Here is a 23860-nt window from a genome sequence, read left to right as displayed (position 1 = left end):
TTTTTTTTTTTTTTTTTTTTTTTTTGAGATGGAGTCTTGCCCTGTCACCCAGGCTGAAGTGCAATGGCACGATCTCGGCTCACTGCAACCTCCACCTCCTGGGTTCAAATGATTCTCCTGCCTCAGCCTCCCAAGTAGCTGGGATTACAGGTCCCCACCACCACGCTCAGCTAATTTTTGTATTTTTAGTAGAGATGGGGTTTTGCCATGTTGGCCGGGCTGGTCTCGAACTCCTGACCTCAGATGATCCACCCGCCTCGGCCTCCCAAAGTGCTGGGATTACAGGCGTGAGCCACCATGCCCGGCCTCTATAGTTCTTAATGTCTAGGTTCAGTGTATACTAACAGGCTAGGATCTCAGACTGTGGAGACTAAGGGTTTATATTTTAGCTGACCCACACAATATCATAACTTAGATAATAAGATATTAAAACAATGAGAACATGTTGATACTTAGTTATATGGTGATACCTTATCTTTAACTAGGTATCTACCATTACTATTTTATCATCTACTTTCTAGTAATAGGAAATCTTTCACATCTGCATAAATGCTACATATTTCTTCTTACCTTTAAGGTGTCTATGTAGTAGGTTTCCAATCTACTGTCAATAATAAAACCTGGTTTGGATGATGTACTATGATAAAACTTTCTTAACTAGAGAACATTTGACTAAGACTAACTTTTTCTTGACAACTTTCTAGTTTTACCATTATTTATTTTTAAAGATCTTCACTTATTCAACACATATTGGATTATATTATCTACACAAACATATACACGTGTCTCTCTTTAACAATAATCAAATAATAGAAGTTATATATATATATCTACATATACATATATGACTTAAGAAAGTACTAATACAGGACTATCAGTTTCCCATTTACCTACAGAAATCAGAATATAGACTTTAATATTTATATTGGCTATATTCCTAAACTGACTTTGTATCTGGCTGCATGCTAAGTATAAAAAGTAGTTCACAAGAATTAGGTACACATAAAATATTAGATTACTGTCTAAAATGTATTCCTAGACTTTAATAATCCAATAAAGTACTTTCCAGGAGGCCGAGGTGGGAGGATCACTTGAGACCAGGAGTTTGAGACCAGCCTGGGCTGCATAGTGAGACCCCATCTCTACAAACATAAAAATAAAATTAGCATGGCATGGTGGTGCATGCCTGTAGTTTTGGCTAGTCAGGAGGCTGAGGTGGCAGGCTCGCTTGAGCCTGGGAGTTTGAAGCTGTAGTGCGTCATGATCGTGCCACTGCACTCCAGCCTTGGCAACGGAGTGAGACACTCTCTCTTAGAAAAAACAAAAAAGGACTTCTTGTGCTCCTTTTGGGGCATATATAGGAAAATAAATGAAAAAGCCCCATAAAAATTCAAGCTCTGTAACACAGGTAACTTCCTAAGAAAAATGAAGGAACAATATCAGTTGATAAAATCTCTTCACTTTTATTATTATCAGGAAAGACTAAATCAGTACACACTTAGTAAATACAGTAAGGGGAAGAACCACAAACGTTACTGTTACACAGTTATCATTTTGCCTGGCAAGGAATGGGTACATGAACATGATCCGACAGGCAACATGATCAGCCAGAGAGCCAAACACCTTAGGTTCTTGTCTAGTTTCTGTTACATAACTTCTCTGTGTTTCCATTTTTTAAATCTATAATTGGAAAGAGTATTCTAGATGATCTCTCATGTTCCTTTCAATTCTAACACTTTTTTTTCCACGAGAACAGTATTAATAAAGCTGAAATAATTTATTTTCCACCTGTCTTTTGAGCTATAAATTCAACAAGAACATTTCCAATTTGAATTAATCATATGATTAAAATAAATGTTTTCTACTCCTAGCCTGGCATAAACCATTTCTATCCTTGAGCAAAGAAAATAATTTGTATATATGCTTTAAAAGCTTAAATTAAGATTTTCTCTTTTGTCTGCTTTCACTTAAAAAAAAAACTTTTGGATAATCATTTCATAACATCAAACTTGACATGAGACCAAATTAAAAAAACAAAGAAAAAGAAAAGTGCCAAGTCTTATCTTTCCATCTGTTTATTAAGTATAAGAAGTTCCTCCAGCCCCCTGCAGGAACATTTGTTTTGTGGTTGTCAGTACTGACTCAGCTGCTATAGCTCTGCTTTTACCTTTCACTTTTTAGAGTAAAAATATTTATATTAATCAATTAAAAAGATAAATAGAGAGTGAAAGGGAAAACCATTGAAGTAGCAGCTGAGTTGATATAAACAGCTGTAAAAAACACTATAAAGAAAAGCCTTTAAAAATATCCAGAATAAATATTGACATCTGAGATGTATTAAAGATTTTTTTTCTTTTTCTTTTATTTTTACATAGTAGCACTGGTTTTCCCTTTCACCATCTATGAATGCACTTTTTGGTTTGGATTACTGGACAAATGAGTATTGGGATTTCATTCTAATCTCACATTGATTTTAGAGATATTGCCAATCATATCAAATCACATGAGGTTTGGTTTGTCTGTTGGTGGTGGTGTTTTCTGTTTTTCTGTGCTCAAAAAGACACAGCTATGGAGTAATAAGGGATGCTACAGGCCGGCATGGCGGTGCATTGGCAGAACTATGCAGAGGTTTGCACAGAATCTTCCTGCACAGTATATATAGCTCTAGCCAGTGCTACTAAATCATCACTTTTTTAATAGAAAATTCAGCCCCAACTGCTTTCAAAGTAGTAAAAATAAACGTTGAATCAAGATCATGAGGTATTTTTGTTGTCAAAAAGCGAAAGTTAAGAGTAAAGCCAAATCTACAGAGCCAATAGTGACAGCTTCTACTGGTCCAAATTCGTAAAGGGGAATTCTGGAGGTTCTCCTAAAATGGAAAGAGAAGAATAGAAAACAGCATTACAGTAAAACACTTTTGTAAGCTACAAAAGCTACATCTCACATTTTTTTTTTTTGAAGTACAATTTCTATGTTTACCAGCATAAAATAATTGTGTTAATCTGAAGAGAAATATTAACTTCCAAAACAAGTTTTCTCTTAATTTATGCATTCTAGTTGGAAAAGTTTTGTTTAGACCGCCATGTCATCAATTTTTAAAAGTAAAAACACTTTTTAAAATGAAGAAATCTGACCTCGGGAGAAAATACTAATACTGCCCCTCATAAAACATGTTGATGTTTAATATCAACACACCTTTATTAGTTTCCTTTCACACAAATCTCACCTTTTTTTTTTTTTTTTTTCTGAGACAGGGTTGCACTCTGTTGCCTAGGCTACAGTTAGTGGTGTGATCATGGCTCACTGCAGCCTCAATCTCCCAGCCTCAAGTTATCCTCCCATTTTAGCCTTTCTAGTAGTGAGGACTACAGGCTCACGCTACCATGCCCAGCTAACTTTTTATTTTTGTTTTTATTTTTGTAAAGACAGAGTTCCACTATGTTGCCCAGGTTTGTCTCAAGCTCCTGGGCTCAAGTGATCCTCCTATCTCAGCCTTCCAAAGTGCTGGGATTATGGGTGTAAGCCACTGCACCTGGCCATGAATTTCATTTTAATCACAGCTTTTATGTATTATTTCCTTTGATATTTTTCCTTGTTGTTATTTGAATAGTACATACCGAAATATGCACTGAAGCAACAGAGAAAAATAGATTTTAAGGTTTTAATAAGCTTTAGCAATGTCAAGTCGCATGAAAATAAAAATTAAGCAGAATAATTTGTTTTTAGATTTTATATTCAATTCTTTATAACAAAAACAGTTTATAACAATTTTTTACGATCTCAAGTGAAATCCTTGTTATTCACTTGTTTGATTTTCCTTGCTCAGCTACACCATGTAATTAACGTCACCTTAGGCCAGAGTGTACTTAGCTATATTTACATGGCAGTCATCTCTGAGTGCTCCCTGACCAAATCAAAGGGAGTTACTGTTAAGACAGTCTAGTTAACCATCAACTAGGTGCCAACTCTATTTAGGGTCACTGTGGTGTATTATAAATCTCAGTGATTTACTAAAACTAATGAAGCTGATATGCCCTCCTTATTTCCGTTAGCTGTTTACTATTTAAGACTGTCAAAAATTCTTGCCGAGCCACCATTTACATTAGAGCAAAATCACAGAATGATTCTAATATCATGTTTGTATCTATATGACTCCAAAACATTCATGTAAAAAGCTTGCAGTCATTCATCTGGATCTCGTGCTTCTATAATGCCAGAGATTTAAATGCTTATAAAAACTTAGAAATTCTTTTTATATATTTTAGATGGATATTTCAGTATTTGTGAAAAAATTTCCCAATTATGTCCAAATCAGCATGATACTATATATTGGGCCAAATGCAAATTAGCAAACAATGGGTCAGGTTTCTGAAAGGATAATTTTTCCAAACAACAGTATAATGGAAAGCTATACCAGTTACCAATCATGTAAGAAACCACAGGTGAGTTGAGCTTTATTTAGTACTTTGGTGGCTTTTCATAAAGTTTGTCAATAGACAATGGGTACTTAATTTTTCCAAAATGATTTGTGATTATTCGTGAATATGCATTACTATATTGGACTGTAACACAATAGCTCTCTTATTTCCTCTCTCACTGTCAGAATGTCAGCTCTCACTTCTGCCAGAGTGGCTACCTCCACTAGACCCAAGTGAAAAAGCACCCTCCCACCCCATGGTGCACTGAAATCAGCCCCTCCTGCTGTTGTCTGCAGGGTGCGGTCATGACCTTTTGGTATAGGCTTGGTCTGCCCAGACTGCTATCAACCATCAGGGGAAAAGCTTGTCCTGAGAAAAGAAACTAGAACACAAAAAGCAGGCTTCAGAGAGGTGGAGAAAAGCATATGCTCCTCTCTGACCTTTTGTTTGTCGAGTGTACCCTTTAAGCGGTCTAAGGTCCCTTAAGGTTGCTCAGAGGTGGCACTGGTTGAAATAACACTGCCACAAGGATTTAGGTTAAGGGTTATGCAAGGAGGTTTACAAAAGGAGGCAGTGTTATTCAAACTGCAACCCACCAATAAATTATGAAATCAATTTAGTGAGCTTCAAATCAGCATCTGAAGAGAAGAGAAAATAGCCAGCATCACATGTAATAGGAGTAAATATTGTTTTATGAATCTTGCTTCAGTTGCATGTGTGTATTGGATCATAAGATGAACTATATTTCTTACTGTGAGTAGCAATGGAAAATATTTGGAAGACACTGCTGTAAAGGACCCACACCTATAACTGAGATTATACAGTTTCGTGTTACTGTATGGCTTAGACTTTATTTAGTAAAGTCATGTCTAAATTCCACCCTCAGCTTAGATAAAGGTTGAGGTATCTTATTTCCATACTCGAACCAAGGAGAAACAGCCCCCTCCTGTGGCTGGCTGGAGTGATAATTAAAATGAGGGGTTGCCCAGAGAAGGGCAAATGTCTGGAAGAATTCGTGCTGCAATATATAATTCTTCCCATATGGAGCTTTCCTCCATGTACTGTTACCCTATAGAATTGGTTTCATTTTATAAAGGGTGTATGGCAGCTTCCTTATACTCTCTTTCTTCTAACCTACTGCTCCAAATAGCTAAGGTGTGAGAAACTGACTACAAGTGACAGAACTGTATGTAAATTGTTTCTGCATGGCTATCTAAGGGTCTCTTACAGGTAGGATGACTAAATATAGACTTTATCTTCCAAATGGGGATACTATGGAGATGAGAGGTAGCATTCATAAAACAGGACACTGGGCTAGCAGGTGTAAACCGAGACTGTCCCACGCAAGCAGCCTTGGGTGATCACCCTTCTTACAAGGAATGAAGAACACCACTCCTCTTAATGGCAGCTCCTTGTTTGTTTTTTAGGGTCTTACTGTTATACAAATGATTGAAATGAACAAAATCCTAAGCTCTGGATAAATAGATGACAATGATACTGAATAGCTTCTCATTAGCTATGGAAAGTGAAAGAAAAAAACAGAATATCAAATATTAATTAATGTGGTTTTAAAGTGAATTACATGATGAGAGATGAAGACTTATCTTCCTAATTAGTTTTTATGTAATTAATTCATTTAATTATTCTTAAAGTTAATTCAGTTTGTTAGCTTCACAATGATTAAGAGTTAGGAGTTGAAGTAAGAGAGGAGGTAGGCCCCAAAAATATTGAGTAGCAGGGGGATCTGGCTGGTATGGAAGTATCTGCTAAAGGTTAGCTAAGCAAAAATAATTAAGATGGTCTTATTTTTAATGCATTTTTTTAGAAACTTACTTGAACTATGCAAAAAAATGTTTTGCTAAAAATGAATCAGAGTACATAATTTAAATAAAAATTGTTTATAAATAGTTTAAAATATAATTTAGCATGCTCTTACTCCAGCTTATAAACTGCTTTTAATTTGAAATTACTTTGATTTCTTATTTTCAAATAAACTATTAATAACATAATATTGATTCTAGCTATTATAGTCTCTAGAAGCAGAGCAGCAAAACCTAAACTCACCTTGTCTTCATACATCCTTTTGGCCTCCCTTAATTCGGAACGTAGCTGAGAAACAGTAGATTCCAGATCGCTGAGCTGACGCATATACATAGAGTTTTGATTTCTTGCTTGCTCTCTAAGAAGAGTTTAGAAGGAGAATAAATGCAAATAGCAAACTAAGAATAAGAGTAACACCTGAGTATTCTAGCTTTTTGACACTACTACTAGTTATTTTATATGGCATTATTAAGCCAATAGTCTTTTATTTTACAAAATTGACTCAAAAGCTTCAGCTCAAATATATTGTAAACCGCAGAAGCTGGGTGACAGCTGTATGGGAGTGCATTACACTATTTTCTCTCTACTTTTGTATATGATGGAAAATGTCCATATAAAAAGTATTAACATACAACTCAAATAAAATTATTTCTATGCATATGCACACATTTTACTTATATTCATATATATTACACACACACATATACATACATACACACACACACACACAGATATGGTTTGGTTCTGTGTCCCCACCCAAATCTCTTGTCAAATTGTAATCCCTACACATCAGGGGAGGGACCTGGTGGGAGGTGATTGGATCGTGGGGGCAGACTTCCCCCATGCTGTTCTCATGCTAGTGAGTGAGTTCTCACAACACCTGATGGTTTATATGGCACTTCCCTGCTTTTCTGCTCCGTCATGGTAAGACGTGCTTGCTTACCCCATGATTGTAAGTTTCCTGAGGTCTCCCAGTCATGATTCCTGTTAAACTTGGGGAACTGTGAGTCAACTAAACTTCTTTTCTTCATAAATTACCCAGTCTTGCGTAGTTCTTTATAGTAGTGTAAGAATGGATTAATACAGAAAACTGGTATCAGGAGAGTGGGGCAAGGACACCTGAAAATATGAAAGTAACTTTGGAACTAGGTAACAGGCAGAGGTTGGAACAGTTTGGAGGGATGAGAAGAAGACAGAAAGATGAGGGAAAGTTTGGAACTTCCTAGAGACTTGTTGAATGGTTGTGACCAAAATGCTGATAGTGATATGGACAATGAGTCCAGGCTGAGGTGGTCTCAGATGGAGATGAGGAACTTCTTGGGAACCAGAGTAAAGATCACTCTCACTATGCTTTAGCAAAGACACTGGTAGCATTTTGACCCTGCCCTAAAGATCTGTGGAACTTTGATCATGACAGAGATGATTCAGGGTATCTGGCAGAAGAAATTTCTAAGCAGCAAAGCATTCAAGATGTCACCTGACTGTTTCTGAAAGCATACAGTCATATGTATTCATAAAGAGAGGTCTGAAACTGGAACTTATGTTTAAAAGGGAAGCACAGTGTAAAAGTTTGGAAAATTTGCAGCCTGACGGAAAAGAAAAATCCATTTTCTGGGGACAAATTCAAGCTGTAGAAATTTGCATAAGTAAAGAAGAGGTGCAAGACAATGGGGAAAATGTCTCCAGGGCATGTCAGAGATCTTTAGGCAGCCCCTTCCATCACAGGCCTGGTGACTTAGGAGGAAAAAATGATTTTGTGAGCCAGGGCCCACTCCACTGCTCTGTGCATCCTCAGTACATGGCACCCTGTGTCCCAGCTGCTCCAGCTCCAGCTGTGGCTAAAAGGAGCCAAGGTACAGCTCGGGCTGTTGCTTCAGAGGGTGCAAGCCCCAAGACTAGGCAGCTTCCACATGGTGTTGAGCCTGCAGGTGCAGAGAAAGCAAGAGTTGAAGTTTGGGAACCTCTGCCTAGATTTCATAGCATGTATGGAAATGCCTGGATGTTCAGGCAGACGTCTGCTGCAGGAGTAGAGTCCTCATGGGGAATCTCTACTAGGGTAATGTGGAGGGGAAATGTGGGGTTGGAAGCCCCACACAGAATCCCCACTGGGGCACTGCCTAGTGGAGCTGTGAGAAGAGGGCCACTATCCTCCAGACCCCAGAATAGTAGATCCACAGGCAGCTTGTACTGTGCACATGGAAAAGCTACAGACACTCAACGCCAGCCTGTGAAAGCAGCGCAGAGGCTATATAATGCAGAGCAACAGAGGCAGAGCTGCCCAAGGCCTTGGGAGCCCCCACCTTGCATCAGCGTGCCCTGTATGTGAGACACGGAGTCAAAGGAGATTATTTTAGAGCTTTAAGATTTAATGACTGCCCAGCTGGATTTTGGACTTGCATGGGTCCTGCAGCCCCTTTATTTTGGCCTATTTCTCCCATTTGGAATAAGAGCATTTACCCAATGCCTGTAACCCAATTGTATCTCAGAAGTAACAAACTTTTTATTTTACAGGCTTATAGGCAGAAGGGACTTACCTTGTCTCAGATGAGACTTTGGGTTGTGGATTTTTGAGTTAATGCTTAAATGAGTTAAGACTGGGGGATTGTTGAGAAGGGATAATTATATTTTATTTATTTATTTTTTGAGACAGAGTCTTGCTCTGTCACCCAGGTTGCAGTGCAGTCTCGGCTCACTGCAAGCTCTGCCTCCCAGGTTAATGCCATTCTCCTGCCTTAGCCTCCCGAGTAGCTGGGACTACAGGTGCTCACCACCAAGCCCAGCTAATTTTTTGTATTTTTAGTGGAGACAGGGTTTCACTGTGTTAGCCAGGATGGTTTCGATCTCCTGACCTCATGATCTGCCCGCCTCAGCCTCCCAAAGTGCTGGGATTACAGGCATGAGCCACCGCGCATGGCCAATAATTATATTTTAAAACGTGAGAAGGACATGATATTTGGGAGATTACAAATCTGAATTGTAATCACCACATGTCAGGGGAGGGGCCTGGTGGGAAGTAACTGGATCATGGTGGCAGATTTCCCCCATGATTTTCTCGTGATAGTGAGTTCTCATGAGATCTGATGGTTTAAAAGTGTGGCACGTCCCCACTCTCTCTCTCGCTTTGCCATGGTATGATGTGCTTGCTTCCCCTTTGCTTTCCATCATAATTGTAAGTTTCCTGAGGCCTCCCACTCATGACTCCTGTTAAGCCTGTGGAACTCTGCGTAAATTAAATCTCTTTTCTTCATAAAATTACCCAGTCTCAGGTAGTTCTTTATAGCAGTATTAAGAATGGACTAATACAAATACTTAAAACAGCCAATCCCAGGAGCTCCAAATACTTGCAAAAATACTTCTTATATGGTCAGATGTTACCTATGTTAAGCAATATTTCCTGTTCATTTAAATGTTAGAAAAAAAGCTTCACTTTCTTATGAAATCTTACCAAGCAAATTCTAAAAGATTATAGAACAGAAAGTTAATGAAAATAATATCTCTAAAATGAAGATGAATGACTAACAGTTTAAACCACATACTGAATGATTTCCATTTGACTCTGGATACTATTGGCTTGGCTTCGAGCACTGCTAGCTTTCTCAGTAAGTCCTGTTATTTCAACTTCATGTTCACTTATTAACTGCTCAATCCTATAAAAAGAATGTGGTGATTGTTATTTGATACAGAAGATTTTCCTACGAATTATTTTAAAAATGAATGATTTTCAATACTCTCAAATTTAGTATTTTGCTTTGCTTTTGTACATGCTACTCTTTTAATAACAAGTGTCTACAACAGGTCCAAAATCCTTTATCCAAATCTTTTGGGAGTCAGCTAGTTTTAGAATTCAGAATTTTTTTTTAGTTTACCATGGCAATAAATTGCAAGTACTATATATTGTATGACACCCCAAGTGAGATGTAGGGAAGTGTCCCATTAACCAAACATATTATGAATGCAACAATTTGCAAGTATTCACACTAAATCATAGACTATGGAAAGGTTTACATTAGCTCTGGTCAGGTTTTTCCAACAAATGAGTGACAAAAACTGTTTCCTTCACCAAACTTTGGTCAGGCTCTTCTGAGGCCTCTTTTCAACTATGCCTCAACCTTTGGCCTGCCTAGCCCAGACCTAGCAAGAATCTTGCTGAGTCAGTTTAGTCCTCCCACCCTCAATATCTGGTCAAGTTCTTCATCCCCTGCCTTTGATATCTAAGCCCTTGGCCTGAGTTTAGCAAGAATCCCCCTACTCTTGATGCCTTTTCTCAGTAATTTTCCATCCACAGACCCCCTCACCATGCCCCGTGGCTATAAATCTCTATTTGGCCTTGTACTGGAAGCTGAGCTTAATCTCTCTCTCTCCTATAGCAATACTCCTATTGTAATTGTCTCGAATAACACCCTCCTTACCATTTTAACCAGGGTCAGGAAAACAAAATTGTAACATGAGTTTCCTATAAACCTATAAAAAAAAGTATGTGTTTCAGAGCGGTTTAGATTTTGGAATTGTGGCTAAAACACTGTAAAACTGTGGTTTAGTTTCACTAGGCTTTTCCGTACCTGTCAGAAACCTACCTATCTTGATGTTGTTGCAGAAGTAGTTCCATTTTGTTCTGTGATTCAGATTTCAGTGCTTCAAGTTGATCCTCTACCTGGTTTTTAGAAAGAGACCCTGATTTAGTTGCTGGTAAATATAAGGCTTGGAAAATCTGGATATTTTCAACTAAAGGAATGCTTTAAATGCAAATAGAAATAATACTAAAATCAAATACATTCTATTCCCATATTTTATTAGATCTTTTACTTTGTCTATACTCTCATGAAGCTATACAGGTAAACCAAGGTAGTTCCTATTATGAGAGATTATTGTGGAAGTAACTTCTGTTATTTCAGAAAAATGAGAACTTGGCTTATTTTAAGAATTTTAAGAATTACACATCTAATGCTATTCTCTTAATGCATTTTAATATAAAATTATTTAAGTAGCATTCTCACCACTTACTGGAAATATCCTCCCTTTAAGAAAAGAAATCTCTGTGTCTAATTCTCTTAGGATTTTACTAATAGCTGAGCCCAAGCTGCGGAAGTGCAGAGTAGACATGCTGTCATGTTCATATATTTTTTTGCCTGAGGCTTCTTCAAAGTCAACCAGGATTGACCGGATTTCTTGAAGCACCCCCTCATGACTAAGCATCATTTTTCGTAGTTGCTCTATCTGTGTGTTGCTGTCTTTCAGCATGTCCTCCTTAAGGCATTTGGCAGCTTCAAGTTCATGAACTGTATTTTGAAGCTGATTTCTTAAATCCTCCTGGGACTGACTCTCCCTTCGTCTGTGAAATAAATGAAAGAAAATAAATAACATTGATAAAACTCATATTCAAACAAGTAGTTTTACTACAAAGAGTAAAACTTTAAAATAATTTCACATAATGAAAATATGTGACTTTAAAATAATTTCACAAATCCCAACCTGATGTCAGCCATAGCATCTCTCTCCATTTGCATCTCCTGAAGTTTTGTTTGCAAATCAATGACTGACTGCCTCAAATAAAACTTTTGTTTCTCATGCAATTCATTGCTCTGAAAAAAAAGCCATGCAAATTAATCTTCATTAGAGAAACACATTTCCTTATAGCTAGTAAGTTCCAAAAATCTATATATATTTTCAATTCATTTTTATGTCTACTTCCTTCCCTCACTCCTGCAGTTCAAAGCCTAATTAATAACCTCTCACGTAGGTTACGAGAATACCTTAACTAGTCTCCCTGTATCAAGCTTGACTCTGTTTAATCCATTCTCTACAACCAAAACTCTGCTTCTAAAACAAATCTTACTTCCAGCTCAACATGGAGATAGGAATACATTTTTTACACGAAAACACGAGAATTGGTTGAAATTCTGCACATAAAAAAGTCAATCCCTACCTCCTACCCACTTAAAATACCTGGCAGCAGATACCACCACCCAAAACTCCAGGCGTCCTACTACAGAGAAATACACAAAGATTTCTAAGATCAGGCACTGAGGGATCTCCCAGCACAGGAGATGCTGTAGGAGATGCTCCTGTACACAGTTGATGCCATACCTAATCCTCCCACAGCAAAACCATCAAGTTCTGCCCATGAATAGAGAATTTGCCACCAGCCTTTTTATTGCCTAATTCTTGAATATAAACAGAAAACCAAAAACTGCTGAACACTTGAAGAAAAATCACAAAGTAATAAATAGATCAATATCAAATAAACAAGCAAACACCCAGAAAAAAAAGAAGAACCAGAGGAAAGAAAGATAATGCAAGGAATAGAAGAACACTTCAAAAACTCGTATTTACAGAGAAATTCAAGAGACATTATCAGCATAAAGCAAGAATAAGATGCTATGCCACAGAAGTGATGAGAGGAGAAAGGGTCATGAAAATTAAAAATATGGTTGTAAATGAAAAAGTTCAATTCAATAGAAATGTTGCAAGTCAAGAAACGTCCTCCAAAGGTAGAAAAAGTAGACAAATTTTTGAAACAAAAAGTAAGAGATGTAGAGATTTAACTGAGGTGAAAGTATGTTTCCAACAGGAACTTTGGAAAGACAGAACTGAAAAAACAGAAGAAGGGAAACTGCCAAAGAAAAAATGCAACCGAATTCCTCCAAACTGAAAGGCACACATCTACAGACCAATAGGTCTACTGAGTCCCTAGCACGGTGAATGAAAAAACAAAAATTCATACCTAAGTACATTATGGTGGCATTTCAGAGACAAAGAAAAGATGTTAAAGATGAAATTCAAGTAAGTAAAAAATAAAAAATCATCTACAAAGGAACAAGAACCAGATACACATCTCAATAGCGATACTGAATGCAAAAGCACAATATCTTCAAAAGATTGAGAGAAATTACTTTCAACTTTACCGGGTCAATTATCAATCAAGTGTGAGTGTAAAATAGAGTCATTCTCAGACATGAAAAGATTCATAAAATGCATCTCTTTCTTAAGAATTTAACAGTTTATTAAGAATTTAACAAAGACATGTTTTGACTAAATGAAGAAGTAGATCAAGAAAGAAGACAGGAGAGGCTGGAGGCAGAGCAAGATGGCGGAATAGAAGCCTACACCATTCATTCCCTCACACCTGCCACTCCCGATGGGAACACCAAATTTTAAAAACTATCTGCACACAGAAAAGCACCATCATAAGAACACAAAAGTCAAGTGAAAAATAGTGAGGCAGGAAAATAGAGTCTGGAGGCAGGGAACATAAGCCTGATTCACACTTCAGCTGTGACAGGAAATATCCTCTCCTTAGGGTACAGGATGTAAATGACTTTGTAACTTTATTTCATTTTCCCCATTTACATAGGGCATACCTCCAAGTAACCAATGGAATCCTCTAGGGAGTATTTAAACTCCCAAAAATTCTCTAACTGGGCTTTTGAGTTTCTGTGCTCAGGCCCACTCCCACACTGTGGAGTGTACTTTCATTTTCAATAAATTCCTTCATTCCTTCCTTGGTTTGTGTCTTTTGTCCAATTCTTTGTTCAAGACGCCAAGAACCTGGACACCCTCCACCATTAAAAATAGTACCTGGTTTTAATTCATATGGTGGAAGGAGGCATTGAAGAGGGCAGGAGAGACAGTCTTGAATCTCCAACACCACCCCTTTCACCATCCTCCAGCAGTGGCTATGCAGAGGATCTGCGTAGGGGAGGGAGAGCACAGCAATGGGGGGACTTTATATTTAATTCAGTGCTGCCCCATCAGAGGGGAGAATCAAGCCATGCTGCACTTAGAGGCAGCATTTGGACCAGCCCTAGTCAGAGGGGAATCGTCCATTTCAGTGGTCAGAACTCAAGTTTCTCAGCAAGCCTCACCACCACATGCTGACGTGCACTGGGGTCCTAGGTAAATTTGAAAGGCAGTCTAGGACACAAGGACTGCAATTCTTAGGCAATTCCTCTAAGCTAGGCTGGGCTTAGAGCCAGTAAACTATGGCGGCATGTGACCTAAGGAGACCCAAGCTGGTGTGGTTAAGGGAGTGCTTGCACAATCCCTTTCCCAACCCCAGACAGTGCAGCTTGCAGCAACAAAAGTGACTCCTTCCTTCTATTTGAGGAGAGGAGAGCAAAGCGTAAAAAGGACTTTGTCTTGCATGTTAGATACCAGTTCAGCCACAGTAGGGTAGGGCAGTGGGCAGAGTCATGAGGTCCCCATTTCAAGACCTACCTCCTGGACAACAATTCAAGATACACCCTGGGTCAAAAGGGAACCCATTGCCTTAAAGGGAAGAATGCAGTCCTGGAAGGGTTCATTACCTGCTGACTAAAGAGTCCTTGGGGACCAGGCATGGTGGCTCACACCTGGAATTCTAGCACTTTGAGAAGCCGAGGTGGGCAGATCATTTGAGCTCAGGAGTTCGAGACCAGCCTGACCAACATGGTGAAACCCCGTCTCTACTAAAAATCCAAAAAAATAGGCTGGGTGCGGTAGCTCATGCCTGTAATCCCAGCACTTTGGGAGGCCGAGGCGGGCATCATGAGGTCAGGAGTTCGAGACCAGCCTGGCCAAAATGGTGAAACCCTGTCTCTACTAAAAATACAAAAATTAGCCAGGTGTGGTGGCGTGTGCCTGTAGTCCCAGCTACTCAGCAGGCTGAGGCAGGAGAATCGCTTGCACCTGGGAGGCAGAGGTTGCAGTGAGCTGAGATTGCGCCACTGTACTCCAGCCTGGGTGACAGAGAGAGACTCTGTCTCAAAAAAAAAAAAAAAAAGAAACCAAACCAAAACAAAAATATTAGCCGGGCATGGTGGCGCATGCGTGTAGTCTCAGGTCCTTAGGGGGCTGAGGCAGGAGAATCATTTGAACTCGGAAGGCAGAAGTTGCAGTGAGCCGAGATGGCACCACTGCACTCCAGCCTGGGTGACAGAACATGACTCTATCTCAAAAAATAATAAAAATAAAAATAATAAAAATAAAGAGCCCTTGGGTGAGTCCCAGGGTGAGTCCTAAAGGGTGCCCTAAAGGGTGAGTCCCAGGCCTGGCAACATTCACCACAAGCTAATCAAAGAGCCCTTGGCTTTAAGTAAACATCAGTGGTGGCAGGGCAGAAACTCCATGGACTAGTGGTGGTCGTGCCACAGGGAGAAGCTCCTCTGCCTTTGGAAAGGGGAGGAAAGAATGGGAAGGACTTTGTATTGTGGTTTGACTGCCAGCTTAGCCGCAGTAGAACAGAACATAAGGTAAACTGCTAAGGTATTTGGCTCCAATCCCTGGCTCCCAGACAGCATGTCCGGACATGCACAGGACCTGGGGGATCTCACCACTCTGAAGGGAAGGACCTTGGACAAGACTCAGTGCAGTGCTGACTTCAGGTCTGACCCATCACATTCCCAGTGTTGGCAGCCACAGGAGTGCTTGCATAACCACACCCGCAGTTCCACGTGGGTCAGCACAGAGAGGGAGAGAGACAGAGAAACTTCATATGTTTGGGAGAAAGGTAAGAGAAAAGAACAAGAGTCTCTGCGTGGTAATCCAGATAATTCTTCTAGATCTTATCCAAGACCACTAAGGCAGTACCTCTATGAGTCTGCAAAAACCACAGCGTTATTAGGCTTGGGGTTTTGAATACCTGGAAAGCCTTCCTGAGAAGGACAGGCACAAATAAGCTCAACTGTGAAGACTACCACAAATAACTAACTTCAATGCCCAGACACCAAAGTACATCTACAAGCATCAACACCATCCAGGAAAACATGACCTCACTAAATGAATTAAGTAAGGTACCAGGGACCAATCCTGAAAAAACAGAGATATATGACTTTTCAGACAGATAATTCAAAATATCTGTTTTGAGGAAATTCAAAGAAATTAAAGACAACTCAGAAAAAGAATTCAGAATTCTATCAGATAAATTTAACAAAGAGATTAAAATAACTACAAAGAATCAAGCGAAATATTAGAATTGAAAAATGCAATTGATGTGCTGAAGAATGCATCAGAGTCTCTTAATACCAGAAATGATCAAGCAGAAGAAAGAATTAGTCAGAAGACAGGCTATTTGAAAATATACAGTCAGAGGAAACAAAATAAAAAAGAAAAGAAAACAATGAAGCACACCTACAAGATCTAGAAAATGGCCTCAAAAGGGCAAATCTAACTTATTGGCCTTAAAAGGGAGTTAGAGAAAGAGATAGGGGTAGAAAGTTTATTCAAAGGGAAAGCATCAGAGAACTTTCCAACCCTAGAGAAAAATACCAACATTCAAGTACAAGGTTACAGAACATCAAGAAGATTTAACTCAAAGAAGACTATCTCAAGGCAATTAATAATCAAACTCCCAAAGGTCAAGGATAAAGGATCCTGAAAGCAGCAAGAGAAAAGAAACAACATACAATGAAGCTCCAGTACATCTGGCAGCAGGCTTTTCAGTGGAAATCTTACATGCCAGGAGAGAGTGGCATGACATATTTAAAGTGTTGAAGGAAAAAAACCATCTACCACAGAATAATATATCTAGTGAAAATATCCTTCAAACATGAAGGAGAAATAAACACTTTTCTAGAAAACAAAAGATGAGGAATTTCATCAACACCAGACCAGACCCGTCCTACAAGAAATGCTAAAGGGAGTTCTTCAATCTGAAAGAGAAGGATGTTAATAAGCAAGAATAAATCATCCAAAGGTACAAAACTCATTGGTAATAGTAAGCACACAGAAAAACACAGAATAATATAACACTGTAATTGTGATGTGTAAACTTCTCTTAAGTAGAAAGGCTAAATGATAAACCAATAAAAAATAATCATAACAACTTTTCAAGCCATAGATATTACAATAAGATTCAAATAGAAACAACTAAAAGTTAAAAAGTGGGAGCACAAAGTCAAACTGTAGAGTTTGTATTAGTTTTGTTTTTGTATGTTTGTTTGTTATGCAATCAGCGTTAAACTGTCATCACTTAAAAAGTGATGGGTTTAAAATAATGGCTTATAAGAGAGTATTGCAAGCCTCATGGTAACCTCAAAGGTGAAAAACATACAACAGATATGCAGAAAATAAAAGCAAGAAATCAAAGCATGGTAGTTGGTTATCAGAACTTATTAACATTAGTGTCACTAGAGTTGGTATAAAACCAACTGCTAAATTTGACTGGCTTAAAAATAAAGAAATCAAAGCATATCAACAGAGAAAAATCACCTTCACTAGGAGGAATACAGGAAGGAAAAGAAGGAATAGAAGACTACAAAACAACCAGAAAGCAAATAACAAAAATGGCAGGAGTAAGTCCTTACTCATCAATAATAACATTGAACATAAATGGACTAAACTCTCTAATCAAAAGACACAGAGTGGCTGAATGGATTAAAAAACAAGACTCACTGATCTGTTGCCAATGAGAAACACACTACACCTACAAAGACACACACAGTATGAAAATAAAGGGATGGAAAAAGATATTCCATGCCAATGGAAACCAAAAAAGAGCAGATGTAGCTATACTTATATCAGACAAAATAGATTTCAAGACAAAAACTATAAGAAGAGACAAAGAAGTCACAATATAATGATAAATGGGTCAATTCAGTAAGAGGAGGTAACAATTTAAAATACATATGCAGTCATGACTGGGGCATCCAGATATATAAAGCAAATATTATCAGAAATAAAAGTGAGAAAAGCCTCAATACAATAATAGCAAGATACATCAACACCCCACTTTCAGGACTGGATAGATCGTCCAGACAGAAAACCTACAAAGAAACATAAAACCTAATCTGCACCATAGACCAAATGGAGCCAATGGATATTTACAGAACATTTCATCCAAAGGCTGCAGAATACACAGCCTTGTATACACACAGCAATAGACACAGGAATGTTCTGGGCAGAATACATTCCTCAGCTCATGGATGATTCTCAAGGAGAGACCATACGTTAGGTCACAAAACAAGTCTTAAAACATCCAAGAAAACCTGAAATAATATCAACCATCTTCTCTGACAACAAGGGAATAAAACTACAAATCAATAACAAGGGGAATTTTGGAAACCATACAAATACACAGAAATTAAACAATATGCTCCTGAATGACCAGTGAGTCAATGAAGAAATTAAGAAGGAAATTAAAAATTTTATTGAAACAGATGATCATGGAAACACACATCCCAAAACCTATGGGATACAGTGAAAGCAGTACCAAGAGGGAAATATATATATCTATTAAGCGCCTACTTCAAAAAAGAAGAAAAACTTCAAATAAACAATTTAAATGATGTATTTTAAAGAACCAGAAAAGCAAGAGCAAACTGAACCCAAAATTAGTACAAGAAAAGAAATAATAAAGATCAGAGCAGAAATAAAATTAAAATGAAGAAAATAATACAAAAGATCAATGAAACAAAAAGTTGTTTGACAAGATAAATTTGACAAACCTTTAGCCAGACCAAGAAAAAAAGATAGAAGACCCAAATAAATATATTCAGAGACAAAAAAGGATACATTACAACTGATACTGCATAAATTCAAAGGATCATTAGTAGCTACTATGAGTGATTACATGCCAATGAACTGGAAACATCTAGAAAAAAAGGACAAATTCCTAGACACATACAACTTACCAGGATTGAACCCTGAAGAAATCTAAAACCTGAACAAGTCCCAGTAAAGAAAAGCCCAGAACCTGATGGCTTCACTGCTGAATACCAAACATTGAAAGAACCAACACCAATTATACTCAACTGTTCCAAAAAATTGAGGAAGAGGAACTTCTTCCAAACTCATTCTATGATGGCAGTTATTACCCTGATACCAAAACCAGACAAAGACACATCAAAAAAAGAAAACTACAGGTCAGTATCTCTGATGAATATTGATGCAGAAATTCTCAACAAAATACTAGCAAACTGAATTCAGCAATACATTAAAAAGTTCATATATCAGGACCAAGTGGGATTTATCCCTGGGATGCAAGGATGGTTAAACATATGTAAATCAATCAATGTGATACATCATATCAACATAATGAAAAACAAAAACCATATGACTATTTCAATTGAGGCTGAAAAAGCATTTGATAAAATTAAACATCTCTTCAGGATAAAACTCTCAAAAAAGTGGGTAGAGAATAGAAAACAATGAAGCACACCTACAAGATCAACATAATAAAAACCATATATGACAGAACCACAGCTAGTATTATACTTAACGGAGAAAAACTAAAAGCCTTTCTTGCAAGATCTGGAACACGACAAAGATGCCCACTTTCACCATTGTTATTCAACAAAGTACTGGAAGTCCTAGCTTGAGCAATCACATAGAGAAAGAAATAAATGACATTCAAACTGGAACGGAAGAAGTCAAATTATCCTTGTTTGCAGATGATATAATCTTATATTTGGAAAAAACCTAAAGACTCCACCAAAAAACTATTAGAACTAATAAGCAAATTCAGTCACATTGCAGGATACAGTCAACATATAAAAATCAATAGCATTTCTATATGCCAACAGTGAGCAATCTGAAAAAGAAATAAAAAAGTAATCCCATTACAAGTTCCACAAATAAAATGAAATAACTAGGAATTAACCAAAGAAGTGAAAGACCTCAACAATGAAAACTATAAAATACTGATGAAAGAAATGGAAGAGGACACCAAAAATCGGAAAGGTATCCCATATTCATGGATTAGAAAAATCAATATTGTTAAAATGTCCATAAAATCCAAAGCAATCTACAGATTCAATGCAATCTCTATCAAAATACTAATGGTATTCTTCACAGAAATAGAAAAAAAAATCTTAAAATTCATATGGAGTCACAAAAGATGCAGAATGGCCAAAGCTATCCTGAACAAAAAGAATAAAACTGGGGGAACCCATTATCTGACTTTAAATTACATTACAGAGCTACAGTAACCAGAACAGCATGGTACTGGCATAAAAACAAACACATAGAACAATAAAACAGAATAGAGAACCCAGAAATGAATCCACTCACATACAGTGAATTTATTTTCAACAAAGGTGCCAAGAACATATATTAGGGAAAAGACAGTCTTTTCAATAAATGGTACTGGGAAAACTGGATATCCATATGCAGAAGAATGAAACTAGATCCCTATCTCTCACCACATTTAAAAATCAAATCAAAAAGGGTTAAAAGACTTATATATAAGACCTCAAACTATGAAACTCTATGAGAAAACATTGGGGGAAACTTCCTAGGACACTGTTCTAGGCAAAAATTTCTTGAGTAATACCCCACATGCACAGGCAACCAATGCAAAAATGGACAAATGGGATCACATCAAGTTAGAAAGCTTCTACACAGCAAAGGAAACAATCAACAAAGTGAAGAGAAAACCCACAGAATGGGAAGAAATATCTGCAAACTACTCATTTGACAAGGGATTAATAACCAGAATACATAAGGAGCTCAAACAACTCTATAGGAAAAAATCTAGTAATTTGACTAAAAATAGGGAAATGATTTGAATAGACATTTCTCAAAGAACAAATACAAATGGCAAACAGGTATATGAGAAAGTGCTCAATATCACTGATCATTAGAGAAATGCAAATCTGAACTACAATGAGATATCAACTCACCCCAGTTAAAACAGTTTTTATCCAAAAGTTAGGCAATAACAAATGCTGGCAAGGATATGGAGAAAAGGGAACCCTTGTACACTGTTGGTGGGAATGTGAATTAGTACAACCACTATAAAGAACAGTTTGGAGGTCCCTCAAAAAAACTGAAAATAGAGCTACCATACGATCCAGCAATCCCACTGTTGGGTATATACCCCCCAAAAAGGAAATCAATATACCAAAGAGGTATCTGCACTCCCATGTTTGTTGCAGACTGTTCACAATAGCCAAGATTTGGAAGCAACCTTAGTGTCCAACCACCACAGATGAATGGATATAGAAAATGTGGTACTTATAAACAGTGGAGTACCATTTACCATAAAAAAGAATGAGATACTGTCATTTGCAACAACATGGATGGAACTGGAGGTCATTATGTTAAGTGAAATAAGCCAGGCACAGAAAGACAGACATCACATGTTCTTGCTTATTTGTGGGATCTAAAAATCAAAACAATTGAATTCATGGAGATAGAGAGTAGAGGGATGGTTACCAGAGAGGGTGGGAAGGGTAGTGGGGGAGTGCCAAGGGGAGGTGGGGATGGTTAATGGGTACAAAAAAATACAATGAATAAGACCTAGTATTTGATAGCACAACAGGGTGATTATAGTCAATAATAATTCAATTGTACATTTTCAAATAACTAAAAGAATATAATTTGATTGTTTGTAACATGAAGTATAAATGCTTGAGAGGATGGGTACCCAATTTTCCATCATGTGATTTTTTACACATTGCATGCCTGACCAAAATAGTTCATATACTCCATAAATACATATGCCTTTTTGTTTAATCAAAAAAAAAAGAAAGAAAAAAGAGAGAAAACAGTGATTCCTGGAAACCATGGATTCAACCTGGAAAGTAGTAGCAGAAGTCTTAGGAAAAGAGTTATACAAGAGACCTAAGAGAAACTAATCTAGACTGGGCAAAAGGTCAGAAGATGCTTGGAGTGTCCTGGGTCAAAGGAGGATATAGAAAACCTATATGATGTGTTTTTTTCTAATAAGGATATGATAAAGGCAAATAGTATAAGGAAAAAGAAAGGCAATTAGGAACCCCAGTAAAAACAAAAACCTACACAAGAAAGGAAATTTACTGATTTAACACATATTTACTGAAGGCCAATAAAGTGTCATATACTATTAGGGGATAGACATAGAAAACAAATTAAGACACTGTTTCTTCTCCTCATTGGTACTTCTGTGCTTCCTTTGTCTATATATACATCTTCATTAGTGTACTTATCATAGGGTAATTCCACTGTTTATATGACAAGCTCCCCTCCCAGACTATGAATTCCTTGTAAGTCCTATCTTACTCATTTTTTTTTTATCCCTGTGCATACTGGGGTACATAATTTTCAACACTAAATAAAATTGTAGATTTTTTTTTCCTAAAAATGCTCACACAATCTGATGAGGTAATGCGGTAATGAGAAAAATTAGATGTACTAAATACTACAATAAATGTGTACAAATGGCAGTAACTGTACAGAGGAAAGCACACCTAATGTCATCTAGAGGAAAGGCTTCAGAGAAGAAAATGCCTAAGTTGAGTCTTGGTGCATAATAAGAGTTTGCCAGGCAGACAAAGTAGAGAAGAGAAAATGGCCTGGGCAAAGGCATGCAGGTCTGGAATAGCGCGGTATCCAGGGACAAGCAAGTGGCCCGATACTGCCAGAATAGAGGTACCTATGGAGAATGGGTAGCATATGAGCCTAAAATGTACCAGGGCGAGGTTAGAGCATGAAGAGCTTTGGATGTTACAGTAAGGAGTTTGGCTTTTAGATTGTTAACTACTGGGACCCAATATGCAATTGTAAAGCCAGTTTGATTCTACATAATGTCCACTTGAAATTTTTAGCAAATAACTTCTAGATGCTATTTAGCTATGATGCATACACACATATCTAAAAACCTACCCTCTACCATTGCTTTGTAAAGAGAAATCAGGTATCATGTTAGTAGGACAATAGGTCTACGCCAATCATTAATTATAGCTGCAGATAAATGCTACTTATAATTTTGAGTTATTCAAGTTTTGTTAAAATTTACATCGTGAAACCAAGGTGCTTTGAATAATTATTAAAAAAGAAAAATAAATATGTAGACTTTTCATTAGCCCAATTTTAATACTGAAAATAGAAGACACAGGTCAAATTAACAAATTTAACCAATAAACCCATTGTTAGTTTTTTCTTTCAGGAAGTTGTATAACTGGCTTTACAACTACATATTGGGCCTCACTGTTGTCCCTCAAATAGCATCAGGTACTAGAAGAGAAGGCAACTCACTTCATTTAGTCTTCTCTGTAAATCTTTGACTTGATGTGAATATTCTTCTAAAACACGTTCAAAGTGTTCCTTTCCAGGATATTGGATGATTTTTCTAGGAGAATCAAGTTCCACTTCATATTTAGGGAAAAAAGGAACCTGTGTCAAAGTCCCAGCTGAAGATGTGTTTTCAATTATTGTACCACGAATAGACGACACAAAAAACGGACTTGAAGAACCTAAATATCAAAGAATTCATTAATTAACTTTTTTTTTTGGAGAAGGAGTTTCACTCTTGTTGCCCAAGCTGGAGTGCAATGATGCGATCTCGCTCATTGCAACCTCTGCCTCCTGGTTCAAGCGATTCTCCTGCCTCAGCCTCCCAAGTAGCTGGTAATACAGGAGCAAGCCACCATGCCCGGCTAATTTTTTGTATTTTTAGTAGAAACAGGGTTTCACCATATTAGCCATGATGAAACCATGGTCTGGTCTCGAACTCCTGACCTCCTGACCTCCTGACCTCAGGTGATCTGCCCACCTCGGCCTCCCAAAGTGCTGGGATTATAGGTATGAGCCACCGGGCCTGGGCCATTCATTAACTTTTTCATAAAATAATTTTGTGCACAATTATGCTAACTGATTCCCTTATTGAACCCCAAAGAAGCTCAAGGTCTTGGGGGAAAATACGCATGTGAAGGGATAAAGCAATTTTG

The 23860-nt window shown here is 37.7% G+C and overlaps 1 protein-coding gene across 2 annotated transcripts in view; it reads right to left on the bottom strand.

The window, feature by feature from the left end:
• CCDC158 (coiled-coil domain containing 158) overlaps nucleotides 1–23860 on the bottom strand; it is a 116574-nt gene that overhangs the window by 68130 nt on the left and 24584 nt on the right. For both annotated transcript variants that reach the window (XM_025385902.1, XM_025385901.1), the window contains 6 exons: nucleotides 23169–23386; nucleotides 11709–11818; nucleotides 11241–11568; nucleotides 10814–10890; nucleotides 9776–9886; nucleotides 6483–6597 (listed from right to left, as the gene is read on the bottom strand). In XM_025385902.1, coding sequence (XP_025241687.1) covers nucleotides 6483–6597; nucleotides 9776–9886; nucleotides 10814–10890; nucleotides 11241–11568; nucleotides 11709–11818; nucleotides 23169–23386 — 959 coding nt within the window. The remainder of the gene's footprint in view (nucleotides 1–6482; nucleotides 6598–9775; nucleotides 9887–10813; nucleotides 10891–11240; nucleotides 11569–11708; nucleotides 11819–23168; nucleotides 23387–23860) is intronic.

Source organism: Theropithecus gelada, chromosome 5, assembly GCF_003255815.1.
Source record: "Theropithecus gelada isolate Dixy chromosome 5, Tgel_1.0, whole genome shotgun sequence".
Lineage (NCBI taxonomy): Eukaryota > Metazoa > Chordata > Mammalia > Primates > Cercopithecidae > Theropithecus > Theropithecus gelada.
This window is presented reverse-complemented; position numbering and strand designations above follow the sequence as displayed.